This window comes from Vigna unguiculata, chromosome 9 (assembly GCF_004118075.2).
Source record: "Vigna unguiculata cultivar IT97K-499-35 chromosome 9, ASM411807v1, whole genome shotgun sequence".
NCBI lineage: Eukaryota > Viridiplantae > Streptophyta > Magnoliopsida > Fabales > Fabaceae > Vigna > Vigna unguiculata.
In genome coordinates, this window is record NC_040287.1 from 24710410 (window position 1) to 24731469 (window position 21060).

Consider the following 21060-nt stretch of genomic DNA (forward strand, 5'->3'; position numbering starts at 1 on the left):
AAAAATGGTTAAGGAAGAGTTTTAAATGAACCCCTATCGATCGATTAAAATAAGAACGATTAAGGAAGAGTTCTAAATGAACCCTTACTAATCGATTAAACTATGAATGGTTAAGGAAGAGTTCTAAATGAACCTTTACCGATCGATTAAACTATGAACAGTTAAGGAAGAGTTATAAATGAACCCTTATCGATAAATTAAGTAAGAACGGTTAAGGAAGAGTTCTAAATAAATTCATATCGATTTATTTACTGATAAATTGGTCAAGGATATGCGCATAAAATGAATCCCTAATAAATGCCCCATCTATTTGCCCAAGATGAGGTCGTTCAAGGCAAATGCAAAAGTTGATGAATTAAAAAGACAAATTGGTAAATATCGACTAGGTAATTTTGTATTCCCAATCCTTTAAGAGTCGTACAAGTGTGGAGGTTGATCTAGTAAGGATTGGCTAACAAAAGCCTAACTATATTGATCGTACAAGATCGACTCGCGATGGCATAAAAAAGTAAAGGTATTCAATTCTTAACAAAACAAATGAAAAACTAAACTTAAGAATCTGAAGGGTTACTGATGTTCCAAGCGGTTTCTTCTTAATCGGTAGGAGGCGAGAGCATTTAGCCTTCAACAACTTCCTTGTCATCGAAAAGATCCCAAACGTGAATTAACTTTCCCTTGTGAAGGACCATGGGGGCATTGAACTTATCCTTATCCAAGGGGATGTTGTAAAAATAAGTCGTTCAGTCCAAGACCTTCTAGAAGCCGACTTCATGTTGTGCAATGACCTACAACTTGGTTTCATCAAGTTCAACGGCCAAAGACTTATACTTTTTGTCCTAATCTGCCAATGCCTTCCGATCCATTTGTTGGGACAAAAAAAGATCATCAACCTGCTACTCTAGTCGACGAGTCCTGGTGAACAAATCCTTTTCTTTTTCGACTAAGGCTGCAACCCGAGTGGTTGAGTACACAACATGAGCAGACTTGGCTTCCCTTAGTTGGGCACCCAACTCGTCGTTGGCCTTAAGGTCTGTCTCAAGATTCGGTTAGGAGTACGCCAAGTCCTTCAACAGTTGGATCATCTTTGGTTAATCAACGCCAGGATTTACTCGCCTGCATAAAGCAGTAGTGTGCAAGCTAAACTCAACTACGGCGTATAATGTATCAACCTCACAAATGCCCTATATTAACACCTTCTGATAAGAGTTAAGATGGAAATAGAACTTCTCTCCCATCTATAGATCAATCCCAAGATGCCACTAGCAAACGGAACCGATGTACCCCTTCCTAAATGACCTCACTTTGGGGATCGGGTGGAAGTAGACCACTCACCGTGCTTCCTTTCACCTTTCTTTCTATGGGCTTCATGTTCCTGATTGATTGGAGTAGCGAAGACGATGGTAAGTGGAGAAATGTTGAGAGTTGGAGTAGGAGAGGCAGTTTCCTTAGTGATAGCCCTGACCGGCATGCCTTTTTATGTCAACCTGGTCAAAGGGCCCTTTTATGCACCAGGGGTAGTCCCGAAACCGCCTATTCTCATCGGGTGCTTATCAGGCAACTTTTTAAGGAAATGGGCATTCTCCGGGTTGATAAGAGCCATGATATTTGTAACATAAACAAAAATTTAGCTAAGTTAAAACTGACCACAAATAAATTTGTTGGAGAAGAGTAACTAACCATAATTGTCCTTACAAAGATTGTGGGACTGGTAACACTTCAGTAGATCCCTAGTTGGAAGTTTATAGAGAAGCTCTTTCCAAATCTCTAGAGTTGAGCACTCATCGGGTGTCATCATGTGTTATCCCAAGGGTTTGACCGAACGAGATTGCGATTCCAATACAAGGGAAAATTTGGCCTATCGTCCCCATCAAAGAACAACATGCGACTCTTGACAACGATGGAAATCTTAAAAAGTCACCCCCTTTAAAGCCTTTGTAAGAAACGACAAAAAAATGGAGAAGATTTGATGAGATGCCTCGAGCCAAGGAACCTACAACAACAGCCATGGCTAGGAGAATACAAGAGGAATGGGCCTTAAATACGCATGCAAGGCCCAAGATGAAATTCACATGGGCCAAGGAAGATGTGAAGACCTAGCCTAGGACATTTTGCTTGTAAATACTAGATTAGGATTTTATTTTGGGCTTTGTATTTTGGGCCCAGTAGAATAGGGATTTCTTTGGGCCATGTATTGGGCCATAGAGGAAATTGGGCTTTAGAAGTAATTTTGGACCAAAAAAGGGAATTGGGCCAAATGGGCCAAGAGTAGTGTGTCTACTCTAGAAAAGCCTAGAAGCTTCTCAAACTTGCTCTCCAAGGATGAGAGTTAGCTTCCCATGGCAAGACAAGTGTGACTTGCTTAGGTGGCAAGTCACACCTCCCACATGCTCCTTTTTGGCTCCAAAAATTCAACTTTCTAGACTCTTTTTTCCCTTCACTTTTTGGAGACTCCTTGGTGTCATTTTAGCCTATAAATAGAAGGCTTAGGAGATGTATTTTTGAGCTTGAAATTGAGTAATGAATTGTTGCCCAAATTTGTGCACAAATCTCTTTTGAGCTCACCTTAGAGTAAACTCTTCTCTAGTTTACTCTAGTCTTCATCCTTAGGAGTTGGCCTCACCTCTCTTAAGAATCCTTTCACCTACACTAAACCAAACACCTTAAGCTTCTTTCCTTCATGCTTCTGCATCCAACACCATCCATGGAGCCTCCATTCTTCATGCAAGCTTCAATGGAGACAAGAAGAAGCCATCAAGGTTCTTATCGAACTCACTTATTAGTGACACTCATCCCTTTCTAGCGACCAAGTGAGTACGGTAATGGTAGAGAAACAAGGTTGGGGTAGGATTTAAGCCAAAAGCCTTACACAATATTCTGAATGTCTGCATGGCTACCCATGCGTTCAGATGCAACTGAGTGGGAGCAACATTTAACTCTCGCAAAATCTCAATCTGAAAGTCCTCGAACGACACGTGCACGAACATGTTGATTAAAAAATAGGAATATATGTCCTACAAGAAATCTTCAAGTTCTCCTGATCGTGGCATACTAGTTTGTTGCCCATTCACACTCGGAGGTGCATAACATCATCATCAATCTAGTCTCCTAGAATGTATGTCCAGCCAGCCAAATCCACCAAATCATTACCCCACCCGTATACTTGTGGGCTTCATGCACGGTCCAACCATACCTTGGGATTTTCGGAAATTTCAACTCATCCCCCTCAGCCTCCGTATCAACGAGGATTTCCCCAACGATATTGCCACTATGCTCCTTTGTGGCTTTCCTTTACATATACCTTAGTCCCCATCCCCGATCAGACCCTTATTGCTAGTATGTACAGGCGTGGTACTACTATTGATAATTGTACTACTACAATAATGATTTTTTAACATGTTACATTTCTTAATTTTCAAATCAAACATAAAATAAAAAAAAAATGACAATTATGTTCGTTAATTCTCCTTTTTCTTGTTAGGAGCTAGGACCTGAATTTGTGATTTTCGTTTCCACTTATTCGTTTTGTTTTTGTTTTTGTTTCTATATTCAATTGAATCCATTTCAATCTATTATGCATCATCATTTCATCCATTACATCCTTCCATAGCAAAGCCAGATCATGCCTTGCACATGTACACGAGCATTTTGACTATTACTGCATAAAATATAAGTTTTTTGGTTTCACTAGTAATTTTTAGTTTTTCTGAGTTCTAATCACTTTTATATGCATATTCTAGTTAGTTTAGGTGATTCAATCATGTTCCACATACATGCATTGTAAATAGAGTGTCTCAAGTTCATCATGCATTTTATCAAACACCTTGAATGCATAGTGTGTCATTGAGGATTTTCCTCAAATAATTAGCTTAATTGTGTTTTATAGTGTTTATTAGTGGTTGTAGGGGTTAACATACATATGTTAGTCCAATAAAATATGTTGATCATCCATTCCATCATTGCATTCATCGAATAAGCATTTTGAGTTAGATTTATAGTTTCTAACTTTAAGACATGCATTGCATAGTAGTTTTAGGATTTTATGTTTCTAGTTAGTTTAATTCCCCAACACAAGTTGTTTACAAGCATTTGCATTTACATATTGTCATTTCCACGAATGATACCCAAGGTTGCCTCTATACTATATTTAGGGGGAAATTGATTTTGTATGAACTTAATGTAGCTAAAAATTTTAGTTCATTAGTGAACCAAGTGCTAGAGGTAGCATCTTAAGGGGTGGAGGTTCAAAAGGAGTTCAAAGCAAGGAAGACCTCACAAGAAGAGCTAAACACATAAGTGAATAGGAGAGTTGAGAGCTAAACACGCAAGGGAGGGAAATGATTGATTCTCGATTCTGTTTCAATTTGTTTTGTTGTAACCATTTCAATTTCAATTGTTGTGAAGGCCTTTATGCTAAGTGTTTTTGAGGAGCCTTTGGTGTTTTTCCATCTCTTATCCTTCTGAACTTCTTGTATAACTTTCGTGTATTCGGTGAGTGTGTCTTGGAAGCTCCAAAGCTAACAAGCCTCACCACAAGATTTCGTCTAGTTAATCTTTTAAGTTCATTTAGACGTGTGACTTGGCAAGATATCAAATTCTAGCCTTATTGCTAAGAGTTCATGTAGAATCTAGGTTTGCTTCTTTTTTTTAACATCTTTTAAGTTTAAAGGCTCTCTCTTTGTGAAAGTTTATGGAGTAAGTAGTGAGGTAAACTCTGGTTAACCAATATTTGGTACTTAAGTCATTTTAGCGACTCACATCTCTTACTCATGAGTGAACTTGTGAAAACCTTCTAATAATTTCACCTTAGGAGAAATTTAAAAATTAAAAGATAGGTATGTTTAGACATCCTTCTCTACATAGTGGGAGTTCTTTAAAGAACCTATTCGCAGTTTAAAACATCTTTCTCAATAGCTCAAGTCAATCAAACTATGGAGACAACAAGAATTCAAGCAAAATGAAAAAAGATAATATTGAAAGAGAGACTCAACTTGTCATCTTGGTAATAGGATATTAGGGTTCTTACACAACAAGAAGAAAAACTACAAAAAAAAGAAGAAGTTCAAAGTAGGAGTAATTCTAGTAGGGGGCTCTAAGAGTGGGGATACAACCTTTGAAAGAGAAAAAATGATTAAAACTAGGGAACTATTATCATCAACCTTCTTCTTTTAGAAGGCAAAGAAAGGCACATACCCTTGGAGAATCTAAATTTGACTTACACCCTTCTTTTATGGAAAGGATAATGTTGAGGCATACTTAGAACGTGAAATGAAGGTGGAGCAAATTTTTGCACGCCACCAAGCCAATGAAGAAAGGAAAGTGCCTCTAGCAACCCTTAGCTTAAAAGGGTATGTTATGTATTGGGGACCTCTTTAGTTTAAGAGAGGTTCCACAGTAATGATCCCCCAATTGAGTATTGGAATTATCTTAAGTTTGTCTTTTAGAGGAGGCATATTCCTTTATACTATAATAGGGAGCTCATGGACAAACTCCAAAGGCTCCAATAGAAATCTATGTCTGTAGAAGAATATAGGTAGAAGATGGAGTTGTATGTGATCGGGGCAGGGTTTGTAGAAAAGGAAGATATCACTTTAGCTAGGTTCTTAAGTAGTTTAAACCTTTAAATAAGGGATAAAGTTTAGCTACTACCTTATAGAGATTTGAATGATCTTGTTCGAAAGTGTATAAAGGTAGAACAACAATGCTTGACAAAATCTTCTTCAAAAAGAGAACAAGCTCACTCTAGTTCTTATAGCAAGAAGGATTGTACAGTAGAAGAAAACAAAGAAGAGCCACCTTCTTAAATAAATAAATAAATAAATAAATATATATATATATATATATATATATATATATATATATATATTATTTTTATAATACTAATATTCATATTATTATTATTTTTTACTAAACTTTAATTACTATTATTACTTTCTTTGGTAAAAGAAACACCATCTTTAGTTAATTAATTAACTAATATATATTTCTTTTGTGAAATAATGAATATATAAATAATATAACTTTAATATTTTGTATATGAAAACTAATGTACTATAAAACTTTAGGTGTTACAATATTGAAATCATGGTAGTATAAATTTGAGATGTTAGAGTACTGAGTAGAGCTTAGAGCTTGACATTGTATTGTTACTACTACAAAAAGCTTGAATTTATAGTCTAGTTATTGTCAAAAGTGTTGAACGTGCATATGCTATGTTGGTTCTAGAGCTGTCAAAATGGGTTGGAACCCGCGAGCCAACCCGGCTCATCACGGGTTTGAGTCGGATTGGGTTGAAATTTTTTTACAAATTTCAATATGGGTTGATTTTTGACCCGGCTCATCTAGAACCCGTGGTGAGCCGGGTTGGCTCACCAACCCGCAGATAAAAGGGTCACACAAGTATTTTTTATTTTTTTTATTAAGTTGGGCTTTACATTTGGGTCATGTTAGGTTGTTTTTTGGGTTAATTATGTTTTTAGTCCCTAAACTATTAAGCGATTTTGGTTTTGGTCCCTCTTTTAAAGTTTACTCTATTTAGATCCTCATCTTTTTAAAATTTATGGAATTAGTCCTCAAAAATTAACGCCGTTAACATGTTTTTAGACCTGACAAACAGAGTACCACGTCATCCATTCACTTTTAGACACGTGTCGATGTTTAAATTACATGTCATCCGTTCTTCGTCCCACCACAGATGCTCCCGTCTCCAATAAGTTCTAAATGGCGTCGTTTGCTTCTTTGCTACAATTAGGATTGACGATGTTCATTTCTTCTTGTTGGTGTGTTTCAGATCTGGATTCACCAAGAGAGGCCAGCGAAGCTATGTTGCTCACCATTGTGTCGTTTATCGAGGTCGTCGTTGACGACCATATTTTCTTCCTTTGACGCGAATTGCAAGAGGTTTCCCCATCCTTTTTCACCCTGCGCCAAGCACCACCCAGCCACAACATTTTCTAACATCAACGCAATTAAGAGAGGTTGTCGGAGTGTGACATCGGCCATAAACGTCACCTGCGTTGCCGCTTTTCACTTTCTTCACCAACACATGCGATTAGGGTTTTGGTTGGGTTTTGTGAGTGTTGAGTGTGTTAATGGTGACTGTTGGAAGATGTTTTTTTTTAAATCAGACTTGCAAAAGAGAATGAAGGTGGTAACAGGTTCTCTGATTGTGTCTACAAGTGAAGAAAATTAAGCACAGCGGAAAAAGAAGATAATTTTGATGGTGGGGTTCCTTTATGTACGATGTATGAAGATTAATTTCTTTGGATTCTCTATAATTTTCTGTTAATTTCTCTGGGTTCTCTATAATTTTTTGTTCCAAATAATTTTTAGGTTGGGATTTTTGATAGTTGACAAATTTAAAGTTGAGTGGAAAAAATGGAATGATTGGGTTTTTTATCCTTTTCCCCCTGTAATTTTTCATTAACCCTTCAAAAGAGTTCAAAAGGTTAAAAACAAAGTAATTAAAGTGATTATATGTTTTCTATGAATGTGATGTTTGAAATACCATAATCTGTGATTTTGGATTTTTATACTTGGAAGATGAAGTTAAAGTTGAGTGGAAGCTAATTGAATGGTTGGATCGAGAAGGTTGTGAGGTTGATAATGGAGAATAGATTTTAAAGGTGGAAATGGAAAAGGGGTTTTGATTGTTGTTGTGGTTCTCTGTTTGGATAATGAAGATGTTCGTTAATAAAGAAGAAGATGATGAAGGTGGAGAATGAAGAAGTTTACCAACAAATAAGAAGAAAGATGATGAAGTAGAAATTTAATTTAATTTTTTAAGTTAAATAATTTGTTACGTGTCATAAATGAGCAGCTGATGTGGTATTCTGTTTGGCATGTCTAAAAAAATGTTAACAGCGTCAACTTTTGAGGACTAATTCCATAGATTTCAAAAAGATGAGGATCTAAATAGAGCAAACTTTAAAAGAGGGACCAAAACCAAAATTGCTTAATAGTTTAGGGACTAAAAACATAGTTAACCCTTATTTTTTTATCCAACACATAAATAATTTGTATTTTTTTTATTTTGGTTTATATTTGAATTGTCTTAAAGTTTATTAAGATTTTAATTAGAATTATAATTTAGTTTTGATTGAAAAAAAATAAAAAAAAAATTGTATTTTTTTAATTAAGTGAACCGGTGAGCCAACCCATTTAACCCGCCAACTCGTGGTGGACCGGACTGGGTTCGAATTTTTTTGGCTCGCTAAAAAGTGAGCCGGTTTGGGTTGGCTCACTAAATCATCAATCCGTGGTGGGTCGGACCGGGTTACCCATTTTGACAACTCTAGTTGGTTCTGTTGCCAAATAGATATTGTGCTTTTACCTAGTTCTAAATAAATTTTGTGAATACTTAAAGTGTATAAAATTCTGTTTGTAAACCTTAAGTGTGGGGGAAGCCTTGTTATTTGTACAATTCTGTTTTCCTATTATTTTTCTACTAACTTTACTTCTCAATTAATTTTACCATATCATAAGTTTTTAGTTCCAAGTTTAGGTGTTCTTTAAGGTACTAAATATAGTTAACCCTCATGTTTATAGCTAATTGAATCATTTCAACTTTAGTGGCAGAACTTGGAAAAAAAATTTAAGGAGGGCCAAATTATATTTTTTATTTATAAATTATTATTTTTAATTAAAAAAAGTTTTCATTTCCTCTCATCATTGTCTCTACTTAAAAAAAACATACATGATAGTAGAATCCAACAAAATATGACAATAATATATATGAAAGTGAAACATAAAGTTTATCATCAACAACAATGTATTAAAAAAAGAAAAAATCACCTTTAGAGTCATAGTGTTGTCCTACGCTCTTTCAATGACTTAAAATCTTCAATAATTGAATTAGAACTAAATCTTGTTGCAATATCCCTTTTAATATAGATTATCTTGCTACTTGCTAAGAATTCAACCTCTATCTTATTTCTTAACTTGTTCTTGATTATTTTCATTATAGAAAATATCTTTCAGTTGTAGTTATAGAAACTAGAAGAGTCATGATATGGACCCCCTTTTATATAAGTCCTTCTTACCTCATCAATTTGATTTACTAGGTATCTCCAAATTTGAGAACACTTCCCTGAATCATGAATCACGTTCTAAAGAATTTTCAAATTCATTATATGTAACTCTATGAACTTTAGAGAGTTGTTTTTCATTTTCTTCAATTCTTGGATTCTCATGAAGTTACTCAAGTTTAGTTGACGTAGATACATTTTTGTCATCTTCATCACAAGTCTTCCTCTTGAAAAAAAAAATCTATTCTTTTACTCTTTATCATATTTTTTTCTAATATGAATTTGTCACCTCTCTCACCTATTTAGAAAATAAAAAATTATTAATACCCCAAACTAAGTCTCAAAACCAAAACTCAATATTTTAAGAAAATTAACAACTTCTAAATGATTAGCTTCCTTTACTTAATGTAGATTCCTAATACTATTATTCCCTTTCACAACTTCAAAGCCTAAAATGACTCTATCTACACAAAGAAGAGTTCGATCAATAATTATATCATGATTTTATTATCTATAAAAAATAGAGATTTGCTTATAATGTAGAAAAGTCACATATAAGAGGAGAACATAGTATTTCGAACAAAAAAAAAAGATAAATAATCAACCTACTCAAGCGAAGAAATTGTTCGATCCAAAATGTTTCTTAGTTCCTTAATTTGGTACAATTTTATCTTGAAAATGATGAGAGATTGAGGGTGAAAATTGAAATAAAAAGAAGATATGAGGAAAAGAAGTACAGAGGAGAAAAAAAACCAAATAAAAGAGAATAAGAAATAACAAATAAAACAAAACGTAGTTTTCAAATTTTGAAAAAAAAAACTAAATTAATATAAATAATAAAATAATATATAAATATATTTTTAAAATATAAAAAAATAAAAAAACATGAATTGTGGCTCCCTCGTCCCTTAAAATGTTCGCCCCTCTCCAACTTGTTTGCATTTTGACTTCTCTTGTTTACTAGTCCAAACAAGGTTATTTGTAATTATTAAATATATATTTTAATTTCTTGTAATAAAAGATTGTACAATGTTTAAATTATTTGGAAATATTGGATTGGTATATAAATTATTTAAATATTAATTGAATCTAGAATGTAATTTTATGAAGGATAAATAATTAATGATATTCAAAAAATTTCAAAGGCGCAGATAGGCCAGGATAAAAACTTGAAACCGAAGTTTTTTTCATTTTGGCATAAATAAATAAGCTTGACTTTGCCGTATATAACATGGTGAGCAGTTTGGTAAGTTTGCTCCTATTGCTCTTAATCTATGCTTAATCACTTTTCCCATAATTTAAAAGTCTACTTTACACTTCAGACAAAATGAAGGATCTAATTAAATTTTTTCATGAAAATTAAAGGATCAAAATAGGATTTTAATCTTATATTTATTAAAACTATATTAAAACTTTCCTCCCCACTCTATGTATAGATTCATTTATAAGAAAGATTATTGGGTCTTCTTTTAGTATATGTTTTGCATGAATAGCATTTTGAAGCATGATTAATTTTTGTAGTTTCTTAACTATTGTTTCTAAGATTTATTAATTTTAGTTGTTGGTTGTCTTACCTTTTGGTCTGGCTTATGATTACCCAAAATTACTTCGGGTGGATGATATAGCAAATCATTAACTATTTTTCATTTGAATGTTTGGCAATTACTTGAAATCAGGGAAAGTGTTCTTCAAAGGCTTAGGCAAGATCTTTCTTATGTCACCTATGAAGATATTGAAGGATATTTATTTCATGTAAATTTGTAGCTATTTTCTTTTTTCACTTTTGAATGCTTTAAATTCCAATAAAGAGGCTAGTTATGAGTTTTAAAATGATGTTCGTTATGCTTCTTTTAGATTGACCTATGGGTGTTTATACGGGCTTCTATGAAAAATAGAGAGTATAGACCCTTAGGAATAATATTTACTTGTGTACGGTGTTGTATAATGATATGATCATGTGATTATAAAATTTAAAGCACTCACATCTACATGCTATAATCCTAATGAAATAAAGAAACAAATTTTAAGAGAAAATCTTTAATACACTCTAAAATATTCAAAGTTAAAATATTGATATTATAAGATATCCCAACGGTGTATTTAGATGCTATTTATCCTTTATGATTTGGGCAGTTTTATTATGTCATTGCCTCGATATAAAATCAGATACATTGCCTTAATATTAAAAAAAAAATGGTTAAATATGTTTTTATTTTTAAACTTTTAATGAAAATCGAGATTAGTTCCACTTTAAAATTTTGATCCAATTTAGTTTTTTATCTTTAAAAATCTATGAATTTAGTTATTTTAACTAAATTTTATTAAGTTTATTTAATGTTTCAAATGCGTTTTACGAAGCATTTGAGTTGTTTACACCGATTGATACATTTTCATTTCAATGGCGACTTAAATGCTATAATGAAACACATTTGAAATATCAAATAAACGTAACAAAATGTCATTAAAAATAAATAAATTCACGCATTTTTAAAGTTGGGAGATTAAATTGGTCCAAAGTTTTGAAAATGACTAATTTCAATTTTTCAGTAATAGTTAATGCAACGTCCCATTTAATTAATAAACGTAATTAAAGGAAACGTCACACACAGATAGTACAACAGCGTAGTCCTGAGGTCTTAAACACAACCCCTACAATATCCTAGGCACACCACGATGCCAAAACTAAACCAGTTACAACATTCAACAGTAACCAAAATGAAATTAAAAGACAACTAGTACATGGGCCATAGCCCAGAAAGAAAGCCCACAAAGATATAGATCTAGTCCAAGCGGACTATGAGGTGGAACCTCCATCACCCTGATGATTTCGGGGAGTTCTCACCTCTACTCACATGAACAAGTTGATGATCATTGCAAAAGAAAAGACCACACCACAGAACATACAATAACAAACAGTAGGGTAAGCTAGAGCACAAAATAGTTTCATCATGCAATCAGATACACTTTCGCAGTCAACTATACATACAGCACCCAAGCATTTTATGACTTTCAAACCAATACACTAAGACTCGACTCATCCGGATACATATAATCCGGTCGGATTCAGCGGATGCTTGCACTTGTTGTGGATACCTCTGCTCACCCCCGAGCTATGTCTTACAAGTGTTACAATGAATCAATCTTCCACACACAATTAGCCCTTAATGAGTTTCAGGCCTCCTGCTACGCTCACCACAAGAGTCAGTCCGCTCTAAGTGAGACTAACTGACTCCTTAGAGTGTCAGGATACAATCCTTACCTTGAATCCTTACCAAATTATATAGATGGGGCACCACCATGGACACCCACTAACAGGGGCCATGGAATTACGTCCCGACCACTGAAGTACAACCCTGAAATCTCGCCTAGAGATCTCAAGGATTTACGCACTAACCATCAACCAATCATGTTCAATCAATCAAGAAAGACCTGTCATGCACACACACACATACACACACACACACACACACACACACACACATATATATATATATATATATATATATATATATATATATATATATATATATATATATATATATACACATTATATCAACCTTTATAACCAATCCCTTTCATGTTCCAAATCAACCCATACCAATTCATCATACTCCATCCATGAATATAGAATTCCAACTCATCTCATTACCATGTCACTTTAATACCAACCATCTCATTAAAATCACATGCTATGTTCATACCAAACCCATCATTCACAAATCATGAATCACATTACTCATGCATAATCATTTGTCTCATGCTTTTAACACAATACTTAAATCCAAACAAGTATTAACCATTCAAGATTCAAGGAAACGATCAAACATCACACTGCTCTCGCCCAGCTCCTCGCTCAGGCTGAAGGGTCTCGCTCAGGCGAGCCCCCTTCGCCTAGGCGAGGGCTCAAAAAGGGGAACAATAAACTTACACGGGATCTCGCTTAGGCGAGACCCCTCTCGCCTGAGCGAGGCGCACACTCGCTCAAAACAACTTAGGTCGCCTGAGTGACTATGCGAGTAAAGTAACTTGGGCGAGCCTTTGTTGATCTCGCCTAGGCGAGACATGCTCACTTGGGCGAGAAAACCAGTGCCCACCACTGTTCTCTCGTGCAACAGTCCAACAATACCACCAAACCAATGCAATAACATCTCATAAACTCACAGTAGCATGCCATCCAATCAAATCATGCAATATCATCAAGCAATCACGAAAAATCACAGATTTAGCAAAAACTCTAACTTCCCTTACCTGGAAATAAGCTAGTAGACTATCCCGACGCGACCTTGACACCGAACAAAAGAGCACAGCAGCTCTAGGAACAAAGATAAGTAGCTGGAAGGAAACAATGGGACAAAGCAAAACGAGTCATTGAGATAAGCCTCAAGGAAATGCCGAAAATAAAGCTAGAGGAAGACTACTACGAGTTCAGAAGCAACTTACATTGAGAGGAAGAGCTTGAGTTCGCTTGGGGAAGTTGACGGCTAACCCTAGCAGAGCGTTCTGAAAAGGAAGAAGGGCAGCATTTTAGGTTCTGTTTTGCAAGAATGAGGCTGAAAGGGAAATCCTAACAGCTTTAGGGGCCTTAGCACCCTATGGGCCAGCCCTTAGGCCCAACAGATTAAGGCCAACCCTTAAATATTAGGGCAGAAAATAAAATTGGGCCTTACATTCTCCCCAACAACAAAAATTTTCGACCTCGAAAATGAAAACTTACTAGGTAAAAAGATGTGGATGTGATTTTCTCATATCCTCCTCTAACTCCCAAGTAGAGTCTCTGGTCCTCCGATCCCAGATGACTTTGACTAGACTGACGGGTTTTCCTCGACGTTCCTCAACGCGATTCTCCTCCAATGCGATGGGTGGTACTTCCACAATGAGGTCCTTTCTGATCTGTATATTCTCGGCTTCCAACACATGAGCCGGATCAAACATAAATTTCCTCAGCTACGACACATGGAACACCAAATGAAGATTTGCCACATGAGGAGGCAAAGCTATCTCATATGCCACTAGTCCAATCCTTCTTGATATCTGGTAAGGGCCAAGAAACTTAGGTGAGAGTTTCCTTGAGCGGAGAGCCCTTCCCACACTAGTGGTTCGGGTCACCCTCAAGAACACACGATCTCCTGCCGCGAACTCCAAAGGTCTCCTCCTGCGGTCTGCATAGGCCTTCTATCTACTCTGACAAGCTTGCATCCTATCTCTCACCATTCTCACTTTCTCAGTAGTTTGTTCCAGCGACTCTGGTCTGACAAGAACTGCTTCCCCATCCTGATACCAACATAGGGGAGTTCTACACTTCCTGTCGTATAGAGCCTCATATGGCGTCATGCCAATGCTCACGTGAAAGTTGTTGTTGTAGGTAAACTCGATCAACGGTAACACTTCATCCCAAGCACCCAAGTGATCCAATATACATGTCCGTAATAAGTCCTCAAGTGACTGGATCGTCCTCTCGAATTGACCATCTGTCTGGGGTGGTAGGCTGAGCTCATAGTCAACTTGGTTCTCAAAGCATCCTATAAGGTTTGTAAAAACCGTGATGTAAACCGTGGATCTCTGTCTGATACAATGCTCGAAGGTACTCCATGCAGTCTTACAATTTCCTCAATGTACAGTTAGGCCAACTTTGCCATGGACATCCTCAAGTTCATCGCCAAGAAATAAGCACTCTTGGTCAATCGATCCACTATCACCCAAATGGTGTCATGCCCTCTAAAAGTTCGTGGCAAATGGGTCACAAAGTCCATCGAGATGTTGTCCCATTTCCACGGGCTGTAGAATCCCATTGGGTCTCTGATGCTCAACCTTCGCCTTCTGACATGTCAAACAGGTCGATACAAATTGAGCAACATCCCTCTTCATTCCATGCCACCAGAAGGTCTCCTTAAGATCCTGGTACATCTTAGTCAACCTTCCTTCCTCCAGAATTAGCTTTTTCACCTCAGCATCATCAGGCACGCACACCCTGCCCTGCAACCTCAGTATGCCATCATCACACAAAGCAAAGTCTCTAGCCTCATCTGACCCAAGTTATTCTCTAACTCTGTTCAGACTGGCATCCAACAACTGTCTCTCCCTAACCGAGCTCAAGAAGTCACTAGATATAGTCAGGGTACTACATCTAATGAACTCAAACCCTAACTCCACCTGTAACTTCATATCTCGGAACTGCTCTAGTAGTTCCACCTCCTTGATCATAAGGTGAGCAGTATGTACAGTCTTCCTACTCAAGGCATCTGCTACTACGTTTGCCTTCCCCAGATGATATAGGAGTTTGAAGTCATAGTCCCTCAGAAATTCTATCAATCTTCTCTACCTCATGTTCAGCTCCTTCTGATCAAACAAATACTTAAGACTCTTGTGATCGCTGAACACACAGAATTGAGCACCGTAGAGGTAGTGCCTCCAGATCTTCAAGGCAAACACAATAGCGGCCAACTCCAGGTTATGAGTGGGGTAGTTTCTCTCATGCACCTTTAGTTGCCTCGAAGCGTAGGCCACTGCCTTCTTCTCCTACATCAACACACAGCCCAACCCTAGATGAGAGGCATCACAATAAACTTCAAAGGGTTTTCCAACATCAAGGATCACTAGGATTGGAGCACTCGTCAACCTCCGCTTAAGCTCTTGAAAACTCTCCTCACACTTGTCCGTCCAAGTGAAGGGTTGATCTTTCCGAGTGAGTTGTGTCAAAGGTGCCACTATCTTGGAGAATCCCTCTATGAATCTCCTATAGTAGCTAGCTAGCCCCACAAAGCTCTTGATCTCAGTTGCAGATTTGGGACTCTCCCACTTAATCACCGCATCAATTTTCGCTGGATCCACTGCTATCCCCTAAGTGGATATCACGTGCCCCAAGAACTGTACCTTATTCATCCAGAATTCAAACTTGGACAACTTGACATACAACTGCTTCTCCCTCAGAACACCAAGCACCAACCTCAGGTGTTCTGCATGCTCCTCCTGAGTCTTGGAATAGATAAGGATGTCGTCTATGAAGACTACGACAAACTTATCCAAGAAGGGTCGGAAGATCATGTTCATGTAGTCCATGAACACCGTCGGAGCAATGGTCACACCAAAAGGCATAACCACATACTCATAGTGTCCATACCGGGACCTGAAGGCCGTTTTCTGCACATCGTCCGCCTTCACTAGGATCTGATGATATCCCGATCGCAAATCAATCTTCGAGAATACCGACGACCCATGCAGCTGATCCATCAAATCATCAATTCTCGGAAGGGGATACTTGTTCTTGGTCGTCATCTTATTCAGTTGCCTACAGTCCACACACAGGCGTGAACTCTCATCCTTCTTCTTTACCAACAACACTTGCGCTCCCCAAGGTGAAGTGTTGGGCCGGATAAACTACTTCCCCAACAACTCTTCTATTTGTTTCTTGAGTTCTACCAACTCTGCTGGAGCCATGTGGTATGGGGTCATCGATATCGGACCTGTTCCTGGTACTAGATCAATAGAGAACTCCACCTTTCTGTTGGGAGGCAACCCCGACACCTCATCCGGGAACACATCCACAAACTTGTGCACCACCGGTATAACTGACGTCCCTTCCTTCTCCTATACCTCCATACGAGCAAAGATTATGAAGCATTGCGCGCCACTCTGAATCTCCTTCACCATTCCCTAAGGAGATACCAACTTAGGCTCTTCTAAGTCGAGAAACAACAATCTTTTCTCCCGACAATCTATAAGAATGCGATTGACAGAGAGCCAATCCATCCCTAAGATTACCTCCAACTCTTGTAGAGGTAAACAGATTAGATTCACCTTGTACCTGCGTCCTTCTACCTCCACCGGACACTTAGCACATAAGGACGACATCCTGACCAAACCATACGTTGTAGTAGATACCACAAGCTCACACTGTAGCTCGCGCACCGGCAGACCCAGACGTTCCACACAAGCAATTGACACAAAGGAGTGTGTCGCTCCAAAATCATACAACACACACAAAGATTTACCAACAATCATGCATCGACCCATAACAAGATTACTTGAGCCTGCAGCCTCTACTCCTGTCATGCAATAGACTCTGCACGTCGCTTGAGGCATGTTGCCTCTGTGCCTCTGCTAGTTCTGCACGGGAGTCTATACTAGAGGGCGTGTCACTGCCCTAGCGAAGTGGGACAGTCTTTCCCAAAGTGGCCCTCCTTGCCACAGTTGTTGCACCTGCGATAACCCTCCATGCGTGGGCAGGCGCTCCTCAGATGGGGACCTCCACATATATAACACTACACTTGGCCTTGTTGGGGAGAGAAGCTCCTAGACCCTTGGGACTAATGGTGGGGCCTATCATATGGTCTCCTCCGCTCCTCATGTCTGGGCTTGGACCTAGATGGTCCTCCAATCTTCTGTGGCCGCTGACCCTCCACTTCATTTTTCATCTTTTCCATCACTCTGGCCTTCACTACCAGTGCAGCAAAGTCCTTGATGGACAGGGAGGCTACCATCAAGCGGCATCCAAGCGATTGAGGCCATTCTCAAATTTTTGACACCTTCACTCCTCATCAAGTGACAGGGTATAGAAGCGACTGAGGTGCTTAAAATTCTCAGCATAATCTGCCACCGTCTTGTTCCCCTGTGTCAGCTGGAGGAACTTCACCTCCTTAGCATACCTCACCCTGTCTGGGAAGTATTCGGAGAGGAACTTCCCCTAGAAGGCCTCCCAAGTCGTAGGCTCGCCTCTCTCCTCCATGATGAACTTTATGCTGGTCCACCAATGCTCGGCCTCCCCGGTAAGCATATATACTGTGAAGGTCAACCTATTCTCTGCGGGGCACATCTTTGCATCAAAGATGCGCTCCAAATCCTTTAGCCACTGGTCTGCTGCATCAGGGCTAGTCTTCCCATTAAACTTCGTCGGGTGGTGTTTCAAAAAGTCCTCCATACTCCACTCCCTAACTGTAGGTCGTGGCTCAGGACCAAAGGTTGGAGCAGTCGCCCTGTCCTCCTCCAGCTGAAGGAGGGCTTCCATATGCTGTCGGTGAGCATCCTCGACAGCTACCCAAGCAGCCTCCATCTACTGCATCACCAGCTGTTGTTGCTCAAGCAACGCTGCTTGTCGCTGCATGGATGCTTCGTATTGCCGCATCATCGTCGTGCTTTGCTGCGTCATCCAAGTCCACAGACCTAAGGAATGACCACTCTGATACCATAAATGTAATGTCCCATTTAATTAATAAACGTAATTAAAGGAAGCGTCACACACAGATAGTACAACAGCACAGTCCTGGGGTCTTAAACACAACCCCTACAATATCCTAGGCAAACCACGATGCCAAAACAAAAATCAGTTACAACATTCAACAATAACCAAAATTAAATTAAAAGACAACTAGAAAGCCCATAAAGATATAGATCTAGTCCAAGCGGTATATGCAACGGAACCTCCATCACCTTGATGATTTCGGGGAGTTCTCACCTCTACTCACATAACAAGTTTATGATCATTGCAAAAGAAAAGACCACACCACAAAACATACAATAACAAACAATAGGGTAAGTTAGAGCACAAAATAATTTCATCCTGCAATCAGATACACTTTCACAGTCAACTATACATACAACACCCAAGCATTTTATGACTTTCAAACCAATACACTAAGACTCGACTCATCCGGATACATATAATCTGGTCGGATTCAACGGATGCTTGCACTTGTGGTGGATACCTCTGCTCACCCCCGAGCTGATCACCTCTGAGCTATGTGTTACAAGTGTTACAATGAATCAATCTCTCACACACAAAGTTAGCCCTTAATGAGTTTCAGGCCTCTGCTACTCTCACCACAAGAGTCAGTCCGCTCTAAGTGAGACTAACTGACTCCTTAGAGTGTCAGGATACAATCCTTACCTTGAATCCTTACCAAATTATATAGATGGGGCACCACCATGGACACCCACTAACAGGGGCCATGGAATTACGTCCCGACCACTGAAGCACGACCCTGAAATCTCACCTAGAGATCTCAAGGATTTATGCACTGACCATCGACCAATCATGTTCAATCAATCAAGAAAGACCTGTCATGCACACACACACACATATACATATATACACATATATACATATATATACATATATATACATATATATATATATATACATATATATATACATATATATACATATATATATATATATACATTATATCAACCTTTATAACCAATATCTTTCATGTTCCAAATCAACCCATACCAATTCATCATACTCCATCCATGAATATAGAATTCCAACTCATCTCATTACCAGGCCACTTTAATACCAACCATCTCATTAAAATCACATGCTAAGTTCATACCAAACCCATCATTCACAAATCATGAATCACATTACTCATGCATAATCATTTGTCTCATGCTTTTAACACAATACTTAAATTCAAACAAGTATTAACCATTCAAGATTCAAGGAAACGATCAAACATCACACTGCTCTCACCCAGCTCCTCGCTCAGGCTGAAGGGTCTCGCTCAGGCGAGAGAGTCTCACTTAGGCGAGCCCCCTTCGCCTAGGCGAGGGCTCAAAAAGGGGAACAGTAAACTTAAGCGGGATCTCGCTTAGGCGAGACCCCTCTCACCTGAGCGAGGCGCACACTCGCTCAAAACAGGGTAGGTCGCCTGAGCGACTACGCGCGTAAAGTAACTTGGGCGAGCCTCTGTTGATCTCGCCTAGGCGAGAGATGCTCACTTGGGTGAGAAAACTAGTGCCCACCACTGTTCTCTCGTGCAACAGTCCAACAATACCACCAAACCAACGCAATAACATCTCATAAATTCACAGTAGCATGTCATCCAATCAAATCATGCAATATCATCCAGCAATCACAAAAAATCACAAATTTAGCAAAAACCCTAACTTCCCTTACCTGGAAATAAGCTAGTAGACTATCCCGACGCGACCTCGGCACCGAACAAAAGAACGCAGCAGCTTTAGGAACAAAGATAAGTAGCTGGAAGGAAACAGTGGGACAAAGCAGAACGGGTCATTGAGATGAGCCTCAAGGAAATGCCGAAAATAAAGCTAGAGGAAGACCACTATGAGTTCAAAAGCAACTTACATGGAGAGGAAGAGCTTGAGTTCGCTTGGGGAAGTTGACGGCTAACCCTAGCAGAGCGTTCTGAAAAGCAAGAGGGGCAGATTTTTAGGTTCTGTTTTGCAAGAATGAGGCTGAAAGGGAAATCCTAACATCTTTAGGGGCCTTAGCACCCTATGGGCCAGTCCTTAAGCCCAACAGATTAAGGTCAACCCTTAAACATTAGGGCAGAAAATAAAACTAGACTTTACCATTAAGGAACCAAAAACATATTTAAAAAAAATAAGAAAAGATATGTTGTTGATATAAGTTTAGAGTAATGAAAAATATAGAAAATAGGATAAAGAAATAGAGCGAAAGAAAGAATATGATATTAGAAGAATAATTAAGAAGTAAGGAGGAGTTTGATTTATTGTGTGAACTTTGGCCTCTTAACAATCATGATAGAACATTGAGCATGAGAAGCAGAATGGTCGGTCGCGCTTCCTAAAACCGCTATACAATATCAAATGATGAAAGAGAGTTTGTTTTGTAAAGTTAACGGATGGACCTGAATATAAGCTAGGTCGGGCCGTGTAAAATCTTGCTCGGAAAGCAGGAAGCCCTGTAATGCTGAAAACACAACGATTTTATTTATTTTTTTTAACTGGACCACTTTTTTAATTTATTAAATTGAATAGACCTGTTGAAACATTATTTAGTGAAATAGACCGTTTTACTATACACGGTGCAAATTCGTTTCTCTGGCAAACGAAAATGTAACGAGGTTTTTCATTATTTTTTCATAACCTCTACTAGAATTAGGTTGTTTGGGAGACGAATTCAATGCATTTTTTTTTCGAATTTTAAAAAGTTAAAAAAAATTAAAAACCATTTTGGTTATTAAAATTTTAAACTTTTTTGTTTATTTTAAAATTTTTTGTTTATTAAAAGTAGTTTATTATAAATTTAAATTTGTTATTGTGAGGTGAATTT

The 21060-nt window shown here is 38.1% G+C and overlaps 1 protein-coding gene and 1 long non-coding RNA gene across 2 annotated transcripts; both read right to left on the bottom strand.

Annotated features, from left to right (window-relative positions):
- Positions 1-16397: 16397 nt before the first annotated feature.
- LOC114163590 lies at positions 16398-17102 on the bottom strand. Its single transcript, XM_028047896.1, has 2 exons — positions 16782-17102; positions 16398-16607 (listed from the first exon to the last, which is right to left on the bottom strand). Exons 1-2 carry the CDS (start codon positions 17100-17102, stop codon positions 16398-16400), a joined length of 531 nt encoding a protein of 176 aa, XP_027903697.1.
- Positions 17103-18140: 1038 nt separating this feature from the next.
- On the bottom strand, positions 18141-20314 carry LOC114195989. The gene is made up of 3 exons (XR_003606607.1): positions 20110-20314; positions 19918-20001; positions 18141-18473 (listed from the first exon to the last, which is right to left on the bottom strand). It is a non-coding gene; the product is annotated as an uncharacterized LOC114195989 (long non-coding RNA).
- Between the last annotated feature and the right edge of the window lie 746 nt (positions 20315-21060).

What these genes read in the sequence shown, in the direction of transcription:
- LOC114163590 (XM_028047896.1), bottom strand. Translation starts at nt 17,102, where the DNA reads ATGCCTCAAGCGACGTGCAGAGTCTATTGCATGACAGGAGTAGAGGCT. An exon ending in TACCTCTACAAGAGTTGGAG is followed by an intron (nt 16,608 to 16,781) that starts GTAATCTTAGGG and finishes ATGGAGGTATAG; the next exon opens with GAGAAGGAAGGGACGTCAGT.